Below are 14075 nucleotides of genomic sequence, written 5' to 3'. Positions count from 1 at the left end.
CCAACAAATAATGTACATGACAAATTGCATGCAGTGACGGAATGCCATACATACCAGAGCCAATAATGCAACCAAGACAATTAAAGTGACAAAATGACGCACTAGTTGAACCTGAAAAAGAAATAAAATAAATTTTACTGCTTTTCACAAACAGATCATTGTTCTACTTACCAATCTATTTGTGCATAATTGATTAAAATATTTTGTATTTCAATGGTCTCAATTCGCTAAGGAAGTCTAAAACATTTGTAACAGTATATTCTTCGTACACTTCAACTAATCTTTCAAATGAATCACTGGGGTGATGCATCACTACAAATGTCATCCACTCAAACTATGTCTTATTTTCACTTTTCTAATACTTTTAGTGAAATGACCTTCTCCCAAGGGTTCTATGGTTATACTGGAATTTACTCTTGAGAGCCATCACACTCGGCATTTTTATAACTCTTAGACTTGTTACCTCAAAATAAACTGAGTATAACATTTGTTGGTGTGAAATTAAGTAATTTGAAATATTTTTCTGATACTTAAAAGTACTGTATTTCACCTAGAGTTTTGCATTTTTCAAAATGACACAGATTAATTCATGCTAACTGATTCATGCACATTACAGATGCCACTGAGGATATTTTTGTGAAGTTTGATTAATTTCTGAGCCAAAAATGGTGAGATACAACAATTAGCCCATATATGATGTCAGATTCACCACACAGCAAAGCCTGGGTCACTGGCGTCCACCACACACTGTCTGGAACTGAGGAATGTTCTGATGACAAACTTCAGTTGTTAAAATTAGGGTAGGGGAGGAAAGTAAAAAAAAACCACGAGTAAGTGTTTTGCTCTCACCATAGCTCCTGGCATGTTACACCTGGCTAGTAAGAACCTCCAAGCCTTGTAGTCGCTGATCCCCGCCCCAGCCAGTATGCACATGTACGGTGTCCACAAGTATTTCATCCTCAGCGTGGTCAGAGCCAAGGCTCCAAACAACAGACACTGAACTGTGGGTAGAGAAATTTCACAGAGGTGCTATCAGTTTTGTGGTTAACTGCATTTAGAGGATAGTCCTGCCAGTGAAGACATATCAACGTATGCCTCAACTTCAACAACAAGGAAATACCTTTCACAGTTACTTGTTAATTTTTTTTCGATTGGTGTTAAATGCCGTGCTCATGAACTGGCCAGGTATATGGTTGGAAGAAACCCTGAGTGCCCATTGTAAACCACCATGTTTTGCCAGGTACCTGACAATCCTACTGTAAAAGCCACGGCAAAAGAACGGAGACCTAAATTTGAACATACATCCTCATTTGTTCATCATCTACTCATCCTCAGATTAGATTAAATCCTCAGATTATTCGGATTAGATGTACATGTATATCAGTTCTCATACAATTGAAAGACACTTAAGATTCCCTCACATTTATGCTTTCAAGTTATTATTTACCCTAAATGCCTATAAATTTCGTGCATGACTGACCACTTTCCCTGATTCGGAGAGTTCTATTGATTTTAGAAAGGTATTTTGATGTTTATTTGGAATATGGGATGATATTCTATTGGAAAATTGTAAGTTTTAGCACCAAAATAATATTTTGTGACATTCGTTTGCCTCTAAAAATGCACTTTTGTCTGTGAAATTTTAGGTCATTTAGAGCATTTATTTTTTTTTAGCTGACTGGGACTTTCTGCCATACTAATAATTCAAACATACGATGCGGCCAGGACAATTGTGGAAGGAAACCAGGCAGAGCCTGTGGGAAACCCACAACCATCAGCCGTTTGTCGATATACATTGCCAATGATGGTTGGAGAGGAATCTAGCACAAGCTGGATTGGAATTCACAGCGACTGCATTGGGTCAATGAGCAGTGCTGGCACACTAACCGCCCCGCCCACGGACACCCCAAGTCACTTCTGAAGTCCATGTACTTGCTTGAAAGGACTGTTTTTTGGTTTAACCACTTTGGAGGACTTACTGGAATGGAAGGCCAGCTCTGGTCTGTTACTCAGCAGATGATTCTTCTTAGCAACCGGGTGGTCCTTAGTAACTGAACTGTCGTGCACATTGTTACTATGAAAAGAAAATTGACACAAGTTTTAAGGAATTGATTATTTGTACAGAATAATGTGTTTCAATGAATCTCATTGTAAAATTTACTATTAGATTGTCCAACAATTTTTGGATTGTCCAACTCTGTTAATAATATAATGAAGGGTTTTATACACACTTATTTGTAATTACCAACCCATTACACCTGTTCTTGTCCTATATAGGTATCTCTATGTTTAAACAGAGGAATGTCAGACATTTTCTTGTGATATATACTGCACATTTTAACAAATGGCAGCTGACACATTTGAATGTAGAATTCCTCAGATTATTTACCTCCAGTTTTGCAGCACAGCAATGGCCAATATAAGCAGGAGGACAAAGTGAACAAACACGTAGATGGGCAGGACTAGACCTCCTGTTAACTTCTCAATGGTGGAGAAGGGCAGGAAGTTAAACATCTGACCATTACATAGGTACAGACGAGAATCAAAGTCTCTGAAACAGATACGTGTGGAATATTAATGTTGTTTTTATAGTATCAACTCCAAATTCCATGGAGGTCAGTACCTCATATAATTTACCATCTTAATGACAAAAGAGATAAAACCAAAGGACATTTCACTACATAAATCACTTCACCAAATACTCAAGAATATTTCACTTATACAACGGTGGCCAGCATTATGGTGGGAGGCAACAGGGCAGAGCCTGGGGGAAACCCATGACCATCAACAGGTTGCTGAAGATCTTCCGACGTACGCACTAGTTACGATAGGCTTACTTACATGTAGAATTTCAGCTGGCCTTGTTTTGAAAGGCATTCCACAACAGTGTTAGTATCTACGACAAAGTTAAAGCATTCCCTACACGTGAAGAGTAATTCAATTTGTTTTCCACAGCATTTCTGTGTTCGCTCACTTAATCAAGGTTTTAAAAGGGAAGCAACTCTTCTTGCTTTACTGGTTTGCATTTAGTCCAAAGATTATTTTATGTATATAATACTTTCTTCATCTCTTGCTGAAAATCGTACCAACAAGAGACTCCTGCAATAAAACACATTTTGCTGTCCGCTCAGAAAAGTAGTACCACATGTTCAGCTGGTTACGTGGTCTTAAATCATGGATCAAGAGAACAATGGTACAGTTCTCAGAACTGACATAACTGAAATTAAATCAAGGAACCCAATTTGACAAAAAAACAACAAACAATTACAAAGAATTAAAAGACGCAAAATGTGTCAGTTTGGGAGCCAGCGGTTAAAATGAATGTAGTATACTACTGCTTGATGTGAGTCACATAGCACTCATATTACACGGAAGGTCATTTGAAAAACACTCACCTAGCATAGCTTACTCCAAATTTGGCAAGAAGGAACTTGAATATATGTTCATCAGCATCAAGGTTTATAGCATACTGCAAGTGAAAATCAGATTTTACTTGGCTGTACAAAACATGTACAAGATCCCGCAGACAGTCGAAAAAAGAGGGGAGATAACTCCTACACAAGTTCAAGGCATAATACTCTGAAGGCCTATTTACAAGTTGCAATTGGCTGTGCTCATTTATCCGCTTGGCTAAATCACAATGCATAAACAGTCATTACACGGTTATACTTTAATACTACAACTCATAGGAGTTTTTTGTCTTTTCTTTTCTTATGTTCATTTGCCTAGTGAAATTCCAAGTTTGCACAGTGAATTTAGAAAGGTTGTTGTTTTTCTCTTCATTCTTCATACAAAGCTTGATTACTCTTCCTCAATGGAACCTCAGTGGCTTAGTGGTTAGCATGCAACACAATGGCCCATAAGCCTCTCGCAAATGCAATCACTGTCAGTTCAAGTCCAGCTTATGCTCTGGTCTTATGTGGGAAGGCCTGCTGGCAATGGATGGATGGTCACATGCCACCCTTGGATCATCCTACCATAATGCTAGGTGCCATCCTATAAGTGAAATATTCCTGAGTATGGCGTAAAACACCAATCAGATACATAAATAAATACTCTTTCTCAACAGAAGGCATTACACTCACCTTGATCCCCATGTTGAGTAGTAACATAAGTACCAATACTGAGACACTGTAGAAGATCACTTTAGCAATACGGACTGCCACACTGCAAGCTACCAGTTTCTCTCCCTGAAACAAATAAAGTCACTCATAATGAAGACAGTAAATGTAGTGTTATAAATTATAGTACTATCTCACATGATTAAATTAATTATTAAACTAGAATTCGGATGTCCAAAATGCTCCTTCCATTCACCAACATTTCTGAAACTAAAAGAAAGAAAACTAAGAAAACCTTGACAGAAACAACAGAATGTCATGTTGCTTAGTTTGGCTTCATATAGATTGTTTCATGGGCCATTCGCGGTGAGCACTGACTGCACAAGTGGTGAGCACTGACTGCACAAGAGGTGAGCGCTGACTGCACAACTGGTATATCCAGTTTGAATGGAGAAATGTAGCAATCAGAATTAGAGAAAACGGTGGACATGAAAATGCATTATTGAACTAGGTACCTGATCCGGAATAATAATGGAAATCATTACACGATCGTAATTAAACTTAAGCTTACATGATGATAGGAAAGACGTATGATAAGTATCATTGAAATCCGCACAGTAGTTTGGGAAGAGATGCACGGAGAAAATCGGGTCTACAGATAGACAGACAGATGGACAAACAGGGTGACTGCAGTATACTCCCCACTAACTTCGATGATTTTATTTACCGATTTTTTTGATTGCTGTTTTACGCCATACTCAAGAATATTTCACCTATACAATGGCAGCCAGCATTATGATGGGAGGAAAGTTTGTTGAGGGGGATATAATAATGATTGACACATACACCTATTGCGACCGGACCAATACGGAGCATAGTAGTTACACTGGTGATCATGGACTATGGTTTTCTTGTTATTTGCTACAATGTCTACAATAGAGAACAACAATTTTTAGTGCAATAAACTGAGCAATTACTATGTAATTACCATGTGAGTCAAGAGTATTAGGGCAGCAGGAATAAAACTGAGCAAAGGGCAGACCACAATGAGTTCCGTAATTACCTTCAGAATCATGAGTATAAGGGCTGCAGGAATAAAACTCAGCACAGGGCAGACCACAATGAGTTCCGTAATTACCTTCAGAATCATGAGTATAAGGGCTGCAGGAATAAAATTGAGCACAGGGCAGACCACAATGAGTTCTGTAATTACCTTCAGAATCATGAGTATAAAGGCCGCAGGAATAAAACTGAGCAAAGGGCAGACCACAATGAGTTCTGTAATTACCTTCAGAATCATGAGTATAAGGGCTGCAGGATTAAAACTGAGCACAGAGGAGACCACAGTAAGTTCTGTAATTACCTTGAGAGTCATGAGTATAAGGGCTGCAGGAATAAAACTAAGCACAAGGGAACCCAGGATCATCTTGTTGAGGAACTGGAGGAAGCAGACTGTGAGAAGCGATCCTGCCTGGGCCACCATCACTGTCCGCACCTGAATGGAGGGAAAGCATTAATACCTTATCACTGACTGGACATTCAGTTATGACCTCAGTAGCCTGGTCATACATTTAAAATGTGTGCCAAGAGTTCAGCCGGCAAAAATTTCTTGCATTTGGGCATAAGCCATATTTCCATTATTGGTAAGGAACAAAGTAAGCTATGCTTTGTGTTTCTGAAACTGAAATAAAAAGTGCTTTTTACTTCATGTTCTACTTTCTTTTCTTTTTTTTCAGTCACAATATTGGAGAAAACTGACTGTTTTATTTCTTATTATTATTTTGATAAGGCAAAGGTACATACTGCTACACTGAATGTTATGAAGACAGCCTCGAAAAGGAGCAAATAGTTCATTTAAATAAGGATTTATTGAATTTCACCTGAAGTTTGGGATGTAAAAATGAACTTTCAGAAGCATGCAAAGACATCCAAATGATAACTTTGATGCAAACAAACAGTTCAAACTTCAAAAACACCTCTTAAGTGGACCTATAAGATGGATGAATCAGTCATTCAAGCAAAACGTGCCACTTACTTCAGGTGAAACACTGTACGTTGTATTCCATGAAGGCATCATTTGATGCAATGTTACATTTCTAGATGATGACACACTACTGTACCTTGTAGAGAGGGACCATATCTAGAATCCACACCCCAAACTGTGTGAAGGCATCATTTGATGTAATGTTACATTTCTAGATGATGACACACTACTGTACCTTGTAGAGAGGGACCATATCTAGAATCCACACCCCGAACAGTGTGAAGGCATCATTTGATGCAATGTTACATTTCTAGATGATGACACACTACTGTACCTTGTAGAGAGGGACCATATCTAGAATCCACACCCCAAACTGTGTGAAGGCATCATTTGATGTAATGTTACATTTCTAGATGATGACACACTACTGTACCTTGTAGAGAGGGACCATATCTAGAATCCACACCCCAATCAGTGTGAAGGCATCATTTGATGTAATGTTACATTTCTAGATGATGACACACTACTGTACCTTGTAGAGAGGGACCATATCTAGAATCCACACCCCAAACAGTGTGAAGGCATCATTTGATGTAATGTTACATTTCTAGATGATGACACACTACTGTACCTTGTAGAGAGGGACCATATCTAGAATCCACACCCCAAACAGTGTGAAGGCATCATTTGATGTAATGTTACATTTCTAGATGATGACACACTACTGTACCTTGTAGAGAGGGACCATATCTAGAATCCACACCCCAAACAGTGTGAAGACATCATTTGATGTCATGTTACATTTCTAGATGATGACACACTACTGTACCTTGCAGAGAGGGACCATATCTAGAATCCACACCCCAAACAGTGTGAAGGCATCATTTGATGTAATGTTACATTTCTAGATGATGACACACTACTGTACCTTGTAGAGAGGGACCATATCTAGAATCCACACCCCAAACAGTGTGAAGTCATCATTTGATGTAATGTTACATTTCTAGATGATGACACACTACTGTACCTTGTAGAGAGGGACCATATCTAGAATCCACACCCCAAACAGTGTGAAGGCATCATTTGATGTAATGTTACATTTATAGATGATGACACACTACTGTACCTTGTAGAGAGGGACCATATCTAGAATCCACACCCCAAACAGAGTGAAGGCATCATTTGATGTAATGTTACATTTATAGATGATGACACACTACTGTACCTTGTAGAGAGGGACCATATCTAGAATCCACACCCAAACTGTGTGAAGGCATCATTTGATGTAATGTTACATTTATGGATGATGACACACTACTGTACCTTGTAGAGAGGGACCATATCTAGAATCCACACCCCAAACAGAGTGAAGGCATCATTTGATGTAATGTTACATTTATAGATGATCACACACTACTGTACCTTGTAGAGAGGGACCATATCTAGAATCCACGCCCCAAACAGTGTGAAGACATCATTTGATGTAATGTTACATTTCTAGATGATGACACACTACTTTACCTTGTAGAGAGGGACCATATCTAGAATCCACACCCCAAACTGTGTGAAGGCATCATTTGATGTAATGTTACATTTCTAGATGATGACACACTACTGTACCTTGTAGAGAGGGACCATATCTAGAATCCACACCCCAAACAGTGTGAAGGTATCATTTGATGTCATGTTACATTTCTAGATGATGACACACTACTGTACCTTGTAGAGAGGGACCATATCTAGAATCCACACCCCAAACAGAGTGAAGGCCTGCAGCAAGAGGATGAACTGGTTAAACTGCCAGCCCAGGGTGAAGAAAAAACTAGCAAATACAATCACAACTGTGGAGATTTTCTGAAACAAACAAAAATACATGTACATGAATCATTTGCAATTCATGGTAAAACATTTTGTAGTGTAGCTTTTTTACTTATAATGATGGCCAAATATGGATTCCACATATTTTGATTTGCAAAAAGAGGCAAATAAAAAAAACAAACAAAAGAAAAGCCTAAAAAAAATGCTGTCTGAGCATGGCTCATCTAATGTTTGGGAAGGGGGATATCTCTGTAAATCACAATGCCTTAAACAATTCTCCAACATGTTTTTAAACAACATCATTTTCTTCAAACTTGCACTTTAGTGCTTTGCCATAATTTTCATTAAAAGCCTGACTTGCTACAAAATTTACCTAGTTGTAGACTGCATTATCAGAGTTTCCATGTCAACATTTTGTACTCACTTCACATTTGGCAGACACAGAAGGTCGGAAGAAGTAGGATATAGCAGCTATCTGCACCCACAAGAAAGGAAGAGAGAAGTGTTCCCTCAGAGGAGCTGTGTACGCCACACGAGTTGTCTCATCTCTGAAAACGGAAGAACCAAGAAACACTTAGGTGACAGGTTTGAATGAATGAATGAATGCTTGGGGTTTAACTTTGCACTTTGCAATTTTTCAGTCATATGACTACTAGGAGCCATTAGGTGTGTGTACATATACTGTGTCTTCTTGTGCAGGGTGAATCCAAGCTGCTGCCATTGAAGTATCATGCCTAAGACACCAGATATGACACCCCACTCAGTCAAATTATACTGACACCGGACCAACCAGTCTTGCTTCCTTGTTCTAACCCATCAGTGCTGAGCACCGAGCGAGGCAACAATAAGTACTAAGTCTTTGGCACATGTATGTCCCAACTCTGCTTTGATTCCAGGTCTCCCGACTTTGCTCAAACCATTAGGCCACCTAACCAGTGACAGGTTTGAAAATATATGAACTGGAAAATCAATTCTAAACTAAACATCAGCTATGGAAAAATTCATTCCATTTGTTTATCTATAATTCTGGTGCTTTAGGCTAAATTCAAAAATATTTCACCTATTTCACAACATTCAGGTTTATGGGTGAACAAAAGTGAGCAGAGGCCAGAGAAAATCACAGCCCTTCATCAGGGGTCAAAACACTGACACCTGAGCCAGTGAGGATCTACATGTTTACCTTAACCTTTTCTCATATTAAAGAGCAACTTTCACTACAGTCTGTGCACATTTTTAATTTCATTTGGGAGACAAAACTACATTGTTTTGTAGTTGACCACAGGTTGACCAATTTTAAGGCATCAGTCAACACAGAATAATGTCCTGAGAATATGCTTGAATAAACACCTTTCAAACATGCGAAAAGGGCGAAGAATTACAGTATATGTAATAACATTCATGTAAGTGTAGAACGCGCTCTATCTTATTACACATTCATTAAATGTTTCTTTGAAATATTGCACACACATCACATAAGTCACAATAATGGAGATTTAATGGGTAACACAGGTTTCACCATGTTTATACAGCCTTTCCACTCTTCAAAAAGTCTAATACACCTTTCCATATACTGTGTTTTCTATTTTTCCATCTGAAAATCCGATAAATGACTTGATCATGACCAAATACACACCCATTTAACACAAACCCACTGTTTTCATTTCTAACTGTTGCTAAACAACATACTCACAAACTGTTCACTGTCGCATTGGTGGCCAATTTTATTTGTGGAGGAAACCAGAGTAAACCACTGGCCTTTTACATGTTACTGGTGAATTCTCTCATGTGTGGCATGTTACTGGTAAATTCTCTCATGTGTGGCATGTTACTGGTGAATTCTCTCATGTGTGGCATGTTACTGGTGAATTCTCTCATGTGTGGCATGTTACTGGTGAATTCTCTCATGTGTGGCATGTTACTGGTGAATTCTCTCATGTATGGCATGTTACTGGTAAATTCTCTCATGTGTGGCATGTTACTGGTGAATTCTCTCATGTGTGGCATGTTACTGGTGAATTCTCTCATGTGTGGCATGTTACTGGTGAATTCTCTCATGTGTGGCATGTTACTGGTGAATTCTCTCATGTGTGGCATGTTACTGGTGAATTCTCTCATGTGTGGCATGTTACTGGTGAATTCTCTCAAGTGTGGCATGTTACTGGTCAATTCTCTCATGTGTGGCATGTTACATGTATCTTGGTGGAAGGCAAGTGCTCTCCACTAAACATGCAATACCACATTTAAATGTTGACAGCTCACTGCCACAAACATCATGAAAGCAAGGAAATCTAGAATATTCCCTGCCTTAGAATGGGACTGAACCCACATCTTGTGTGACATTGCAATTAAAAGGTGATTGGCAATCACCCCAGCCAATCGGCCACAGCCCGCTCCCCAGTGTTAACTGCAGACCTACTGGATTTGAAGTCCCCCCCCCCCCACCACACACGCACATATATATGCTAGATCTGACTGACTGACAAACTTTCCCAGTGTTATCAGCTATCAAAGGTTTAAAGAGAAGCTCACTTGTTGAATATGTAGAAGCAGGCAGTGAGGATTCCTCCAAGCCAAGAGCCACTGAGCAGCCAGGCTGTCACATACAGGGCACAAACCAGCACAGCCTGAAGGCTGAAGATACTGTACAGATAGAAGTATATCGGCTCAACCATATTCTGTCAACAAAACAAATCATTATCTGTTTATATTTTGTAGCTAGGTCAGGTAATAAGAAAATGAACTTTCAAGAGCACACAAAACTGTCAATGATATGGTCAGGTACTTTGGATGACAACACCTGTTTGTCCAATAAAAAAAATTAATCAAGCTCCACAAAAAACCATAAAGTGGCTGTGTAAGGTGGATGAGTCACTAAGAATCAAGCAAAATGTGTCACCTGAACCTATGTACCTCTCATACATACCACTGCACAACATGTAAGTAATTTGTTTACTCTCTGATAATCACCGCAATCACATAATTAGGATCCAGCCTTACATTAATGGGTGCTCTCACTCTGTTAGGCAACACCTTGAAACTGACACTCAAAATAAGCTCACCTTGATGGGTAGAATCTTGTAGATAATACTAAGAATAAGCTCCTGATAGATGTTCATTCTCTCCAACAGGTTGATTTCATGACCATGCTCTGTGTGGTTATCATGGGTCAGCTGATACAAACCTACAAAATCAGACATGATATATGATACAGTACTCTATGCATCTGCGATGACTAAGTCTGTAATAACTCTAATGAGCCAACAGGTCACAGCTTATAAATTTATATATCGGTCCCGACAGAGACAAATTTCCTGTCTGGGGATTTGAACTCATGTACAGAGAGTGTTAATGCTCCAGCTACATGTAGCTGATTATATATAAATTGCTGTGTTTCACTGAACCAGAGTCAATTGTCTCCAAAAATGCCTGCATAATTTCTTTCATAACTTTCCTGGCAAACCACTCTTTCCTTTCCAAAAGTATTAAAAACAATTGTGTTTTTGAAAACAAGAGCGTGAACTTTGCTTCGGGTACGACGGTAATGACAGTTAGAGTTCGCCTTGAAAGGTGGCTGTACATAAAGTTACCCTACTGATCACTTTCAATCTGAATCTTAAAGGAAAGAAAACTGGCAATGAGTGCATGAAAGATAGCTGACGTAGCAGAGCGTGGGTTAATAAAGTTGCCCATGCTTCACTAAGTGGTCAAATCTGGTGTGATACTGTATAGTTCGCTGTAAGAATCAGGCCACATCAAATCAGTGTGGATTCTCCATTTTGTCATTTAAGCCATAACAGCCTCTGTAATTAGAACCTATCTGATTGGTTCTTATTAACCGGGTTCAGGTTTTGAACACATCAGTTGAATCTTCTTCAGCGTGTCATTTACAAATCTGCCATGATCTGTTTGTTCATGGAAGTACATTTACAAAAAAAGGTTCGTTAGTGTTGATTGATATTTAATGCTATAATCAGGAATCATTTGTTGACAAATTGGCTTCCTATCCAGCCGTACGTGGGGAGGTCAGCGAGAGATCTGCTGATGGTTGTGGGTTTCCCCCTGGCTCTGTGGTGCAATAGGAGGGTTTCCCCTACGATAAAACTGGCTGCAATCATATTAGTGAAATATTCTTGAGAACGACATAAACCACCATTCAAATAAAATAAATAAATAAACAATGGTAGCCATTATATAATGGACTGAGGAAATCAGAAATGAGTCCTGACCTTTAGCAAGTTATAATGGTGAACTTTTCCTCTAGCTGTATGTCATATTGGTGAAAAGCCAGTGATCTTAAACTTCATGTAAGACTACATGAGAAAGCACCAATGACCGTCCCTTTCCGCTCCCACAAAACAGTGGAGCCAGAGGAATCTTGACATTGTCTGAATCATACAATGAGACATTGATCCCACGTCTTATATGACCTGGCCATTGTTAAAGCAAACACCTCCTTAATCATCTGGCCTTGACATCGCCAGCTCCCAATTTACAATGAAATCTGTCTTTTTTTGGTCTGCCCTTAAATCTGACTACTGCAGGAAATAAAGGTAATCTAAAACTTCAATACAATGTACAACTCTAATGCAATCGTCAGGTCAAGGAGAAAAGCCATTCAAGAGCAATCTCAATGCTCTTTCATGTGTCAGAATACCTGGCATGCCTGGGTAAAATCAGAAAAGTTTAATTATCATAATAACTACTCTGATTTACATTTACCTGTTTGGATTGAAGGGGAATGCAGCATCTGTTTGTAATAGGAGTAATAGAGTCCTGACTCTGTTCGGAAGGAGATTTCTCTCTCAACCTCCTGTAAAATCAACAAGATAGAAATTAATATTTATAGATTACTCACACATTTGGGAGAGGTAAGAGTGTATAAAACCTGGACACTCCGTTGAAACAAACTAGCCTCAAAGAGGGTTGTTTGAACACAATCATGAACACTTCTTGCAAAGGCCATATTTACATTCCACTAAAAGAGATCTGCCTATCTTGCATAGCTGGACACTCACACTCGTGAACCAAGACAGGTATCAAGGTAAACACTATGGCAAAGTTTTTACTTTCTACAAGATCCTAATGAATTTCTTCAACACTTTCTTAGTTTGCAAGGTGTTTATCCTGTTTAGACTAATAAAATTATACTTTTGGTGAAGCCCTGAATATGACCAATCTAACCAAGGTAGCCTTAATTGTCTCTAATATCAAATTAAAAAATACATAAATCATACTGAAGGTTGCTCTTTCATATGCAAAAAGATTGAGGAATTAGGGTAGCGACAAATGTTAGTACAGTGTATCATGGCATGATCCATTTTTTTATTTAATTGGCGATTTACCCCATACTCAAGAATATTTCACTTATGTGACAGTGGCCAGCATTATGGTGAGATGAAACCAGGCAGAGCCCAGGGGAAATCCTTGGCCATGATGTTGCTGGAAGATCTTCCCACCAATGGCCTGAGAGAAAGCCAACATCAGCTGAACTTAACGTATTGGTAAAAAGCTCCTGGGTGATTGTGCTGCGCTGGTGTGCTAACCACCTCTGCCTCCAGGGCATGATCAAGTCAGCTGCAGAACTGATGTGTGTACTAAATGTGCATGTCTTGTATAAAACACCATTACCGGTATTTCTATTAAATTAAAGCAGCCAATTACATATGTAGGTCAGAACTAATAAATCTTCAGTTACTAAGAAATATCTACCTGAATGAAATGATTTGTATAAATACAAGATCTCATCATTTACTTATTAGAATATATGGAGATGGGGAAAAAACAAAGAGATATGAGTTAATGGAGCTTTTTCTTATCTTGTCTTACAGAGTACAATACTGTATAGAAAGAAAGTGTGCAGATGATATAAAATGTCATTGCAGCATGAAAAAATATTAGCAGATAATATAAATACATATATGTGGATCAATTCAGTGCTGTAATCCTTCAAATGTTTCGAATTATTTACATTACATTTTTTTAGAAGGGTACATGTACATAGATTTCATATGTTTACGGTTAAAAAGTTCTGATAATTTTCGTGTTTTTTTTACTTAACAATCATACAGTGTTAGTGAGAGATTGATGTTATGACACTTTGCCTCAGAGATATATTATATATTTGTTCAATGATAACATTTGACATATTAAACAAAACACTCACTGTACAAATAACTGAACAATCCAATATGGACAAAACAACAACAAAGAAT

The 14075-nt window shown here is 38.5% G+C and overlaps 1 protein-coding gene across 1 annotated transcript in view; it reads right to left on the bottom strand.

Moving 5' to 3' along the window:
* The window catches only part of LOC135474672 (protein C-mannosyl-transferase DPY19L3-like), a 32105-nt gene that overhangs the window by 7342 nt on the left and 10688 nt on the right, over positions 1-14075 (bottom strand). Inside the window, exons 3-14 of the mRNA XM_064754221.1 lie at positions 12583-12673; positions 10923-11044; positions 10393-10538; positions 8288-8411; positions 7765-7899; positions 5425-5556; positions 4086-4190; positions 3396-3469; positions 2390-2551; positions 1980-2074; positions 850-1001; positions 55-111 (exon numbers count right to left, since the gene is read on the bottom strand). Coding sequence (XP_064610291.1) covers positions 55-111; positions 850-1001; positions 1980-2074; positions 2390-2551; positions 3396-3469; positions 4086-4190; positions 5425-5556; positions 7765-7899; positions 8288-8411; positions 10393-10538; positions 10923-11044; positions 12583-12673 — 1395 coding nt within the window. The remainder of the gene's footprint in view (positions 1-54; positions 112-849; positions 1002-1979; positions 2075-2389; positions 2552-3395; positions 3470-4085; positions 4191-5424; positions 5557-7764; positions 7900-8287; positions 8412-10392; positions 10539-10922; positions 11045-12582; positions 12674-14075) is intronic.

Source organism: Liolophura sinensis, chromosome 1 (assembly GCF_032854445.1).
Source record: "Liolophura sinensis isolate JHLJ2023 chromosome 1, CUHK_Ljap_v2, whole genome shotgun sequence".
Classification (NCBI taxonomy): domain Eukaryota; kingdom Metazoa; phylum Mollusca; class Polyplacophora; order Chitonida; family Chitonidae; genus Liolophura; species Liolophura sinensis.
Note: the sequence above shows the minus strand (reverse complement) of the source record. Positions and strands in the feature narration are given on the sequence as shown.